Below are 3,906 nucleotides of genomic sequence, written 5' to 3'. Positions count from 1 at the left end.
TGTGATTCCTTAAGATTTCTAATCCTATTTATATATTCTTTGTAACGAATGAGCTCAGGAGAATACGGTACATATTATTAGATGTTGGTGAACTAACGTAAATTGTTGCCTCCTCTTTTCTTCTCTTTCTCTGTTTTCTGATTATCAATTATGTCGATTCCAGCATTTTATAAGGGATAATTTATCTCTTCATTTCAAAATTATGTTGTTTCGCATTAACATAAAAAAAAGTATCATGATAAAAATAATATAACTCAAATAACTCAAAAATAAATTAAAATAATAAAAATATTTTTCTCCAAACCAAAATCCATGGAAAAGCATTAAACCCTAAACAATATTAACAAAATACGTAAACTAATTCTTTTTTCTATTTACAAAGAATTTGGTGGTTGGTCTCCTTAGCCGTCGTCGGCTATCAAGTTTCAACTGCAAACATTACTGTATAGTGTATATAATAGTCATTTTTTATTGGTAATCTTTCTCACTTTTATTATTATTATATATACTTTATGCACCCACCTCTTTTAATCTGTTCTCTGTGATACCCAGATCTCGATTTTCCTGCAATTCGATTCAAATATCAGGTTTGCCCTTCAAAGTTCCTTTTTTTATTGTTTATTTTATTTTTGGGATTCACATTGACTTAGTGTTGGTGGTTTATATAAACTTAATTTGCTTGCCCAGAAATTCTATTTGCAATTGTTGCTCTTAATATTATTATTATTTTACTAGAAGGCAGTATGCCTGCTGTTCTTCTGAGTTTGATATTCTCAGTGTTGCTGATATGGGTTTATGTTCTTATTTCTTACTGATTGATGCTCTTAATTGTTGTGGGATGAGTTTGTTGGACCATGATTCTTGGTGACACTGCTTTGCATGCAGCGGATACACTTGTTATGCTTTGTTGGGTTACTCTGTCTGTGCAGTAATATTAAAAAAAAAAAAAAAAAAAAAACAAAGGGATGTGAGATCTTGTAAAACTTGGTTGTCTTTCTGTATTTTAGCCTTAGGTGAACAAATAATTGTTTTGGATTGCATTTTGAATGTTGTACTTTTGCATTTTGGCATTTTGTGTGGGCTTTTGAGGCCATAGCCATTGCTTGGTATGTGCATATCTTGGAAAGTATACAGCTTGTTTGGTATTTGGGTTTCATAATTAACACTAATCTTTTGGATAAGTGAAGAGGAACTTATCTTTCGTTTGTTGGGTGGGTCACCTAAGAGCCTAAACCTTAAGGTACTCTAATCTTTTTTTAGTGTGATCATAGGATCAATTTCGTAATCGCACTTTTTGAGGGAAAATTTGTAGAAACTAATATCCTTTTATCTCTAAATATCTTTGAATTAGAAGACACCCTATGTTCGAGCTTATTTGACTCGGTAGAAGTTTTATTGATGGCATAGAGAGTTCCCCAATCAAATTCTAATTGTCTTCAATTATTGTAGTTTACAATTTACAGATTTTTATTTTCCTTCAGGAATCAGAATTTCATGCCTGCTTGTTAACCTTTGTACTTTATTCTTATATGCATTTTCGATCATTGATCAGGAAATAAATCATGGCTCAAACCACAAATCTTACAAGAATAGGCCTTGCTGGACTGGCTGTTATGGGCCAAAATCTTGCACTCAACATTGCTGAGAAAGGCTTTCCTATTTCTGTTTATAACCGAACCACATCCAAGGTTGATGAGACTGTGGAACGGGCAAAACAAGAAGGTAATCTTCCGGTGTATGGCTACCATGACCCTGAAGCTTTTGTTCATTCCATTCAAAAACCTAGGGTGATAATAATGCTTGTCAAGGCTGGGGCACCTGTTGACCAGACTATTAAGACCCTCTCTGCATACATGGAAAAAGGTGATTGTATAATTGATGGTGGTAATGAATGGTACGAGAACACTGAGAGGAGAGAGAAAGAGGTGGCTGAATTTGGTCTGCTCTACCTCGGGATGGGTGTTTCAGGCGGGGAGGAGGGTGCCCGAAATGGTCCCTCTTTGATGCCTGGTGGTTCGTTTGAGGCTTACACATACATAGAAGATATTCTTCTCAAGGTGGCAGCTCAAGTCCGTGACAGTGGTCCTTGTGTGACTTATATTGGTAAAGGTGGATCTGGTAATTTTGTTAAGATGATCCATAATGGAATTGAATATGGTGACATGCAGCTGATTGCAGAGGCTTATGATGTACTGAAGTCAGTTGGAAAATTGTCCAATGAGGAACTACAAAGTGTCTTCTCAGAATGGAACAAGGGAGAACTTCTGAGTTTTCTGATTGAAATCACTGCAGATATATTTGGAATTAAGGATGATAAAGGAGATGGGTATCTTGTTGACAAGGTTCTGGACAAAACTGGCATGAAGGGTACTGGTAAGTGGACTGTTCAGCAAGCAGCTGAATTATCAGTTCCTGCTCCCACCATTGAAGCTTCTTTGGATGCTAGGTTCCTTAGTGGGTTGAAGGAGGAAAGAGTTGAAGCTGCAAAGATCTTTAAATCAGGCGGCTTTGACAATATCTTGACTGATCAACCTGTAGATAAGCAGAAGTTGATTGATGATGTTAGAAAGGCTCTTTATGCAGCAAAAATCTGTAGTTATGCACAGGGAATGAATCTGATCCGTGCGAAGAGCATCGAAAAGGGTTGGGATTTGAAGTTGGGCGAACTGGCCCGGATTTGGAAAGGGGGTTGCATCATTAGAGCGATATTCTTGGACAGAATCAAGCAGGCATATGATAGAAACCCTAAACTTGCAAACCTTCTTGTGGATCCAGAGTTTGCGAAGGAAATAATTGACCGTCAATCTGCCTGGAGGAGGGTTGTTTGCCTTGCTATCAATTCTGGTATCAGCACCCCTGGTATGTCTGCTAGTCTTGCGTATTTTGACTCTTACAGAAGGGACAGGTTGCCAGCTAATTTGGTGCAAGCTCAACGAGACTACTTTGGTGCTCATACATATGAAAGGGTTGACATAGAGGGCTCTTACCATACCGAGTGGTTCAAGCTTGCCAAACAGTCAAGAATTTAGATTTCGAACCCATCAGCATTCCTAATAAATGTAATGTTTTATGCTCAGGACTGTATGCTGAGTTGAGCTTACATTACATATCTGCAATGTGGTGAAGTTTTATTCCATTATGTCCAACTGAATTGCTTGGTTTTTGTTTTCCCAATGACTATTATGTCTTTGCTGTTCCTGCTTTATGCTTGATCCAAAATTGTCTCTGTTGGTGGCACCCTTTTTAGTTTTATGATTTTGATAAGATTTCTTTAGCAACATGGATACCTGTTATGTTTATTCAGTTACTGCAGGAGTTGAATTTTGTTTTTTTCTTTTTAGTTCCATTGTTTACTTTTTGAGTTTAGTTTTTATCACTGTCTCGGCAAAAAAGTTTGACATTGTTAGAGAATGTTAAGAATTTCCGTAGATTTTTTAGAATTTCTTTCTTGATTTGTTCACGTTGTAGTCTCATTGGTAAATGGGTTTGCGCTTGTGCTAGTAGTACTAGTACTTGACCTAATTATTAGTATAATGATTATTAGATTAAGGTATTGTACCACATTATATCTATTAATAATATTTTCCTTTTATTAACTTGAGTTCTCTTTCTTTCTTTTTCTTCTCACCTAATCCTAAACTTATAATTCTTAATAGACATTATCATATAATCATATGTTGCACATCAAGATTCTAAGAAGTCAAACGCTTGTAATATTATGGCGTGATTGGACAATAGTTTAAAACAGTGAATCAAAGTTAAATCCTTAATTTTTTTACTAATTCTGCCTATGTTGTTGTGAATCTTGACGCAGCTGGTCTGAACCCCAAACAAAAGAGGATAGTTGTTGTAAGCCAACATAAAATTGGTCACATTTGTTTATTTATGGTTCAACAATACAACAAT

General features: G+C 35.9%; 1 protein-coding gene across 1 annotated transcript; it reads left to right on the top strand.

The window, feature by feature from the left end:
* The first annotated feature begins 390 nt into the window (after positions 1 to 390).
* LOC133290185 (6-phosphogluconate dehydrogenase, decarboxylating 2) lies at positions 391 to 3,228 on the top strand. The gene is made up of 3 exons (XM_061488240.1): positions 391 to 474; positions 553 to 587; positions 1,553 to 3,228. Exon 3 carries the CDS (start codon positions 1,563 to 1,565, stop codon positions 3,027 to 3,029), a length of 1,467 nt encoding a protein of 488 aa, XP_061344224.1. The 5' UTR covers positions 391 to 474; positions 553 to 587; positions 1,553 to 1,562; the 3' UTR covers positions 3,030 to 3,228.
* Positions 3,229 to 3,906: the final 678 nt, after the last annotated feature.

Source organism: Gastrolobium bilobum, unplaced genomic scaffold (assembly GCF_033153095.1).
Source record: "Gastrolobium bilobum isolate Gb01-03AN ecotype WA unplaced genomic scaffold, APGP_CSIRO_Gbil_v1 utg17055, whole genome shotgun sequence".
Classification (NCBI taxonomy): domain Eukaryota; kingdom Viridiplantae; phylum Streptophyta; class Magnoliopsida; order Fabales; family Fabaceae; genus Gastrolobium; species Gastrolobium bilobum.
Note: the sequence above shows the minus strand (reverse complement) of the source record. Positions and strands in the feature narration are given on the sequence as shown.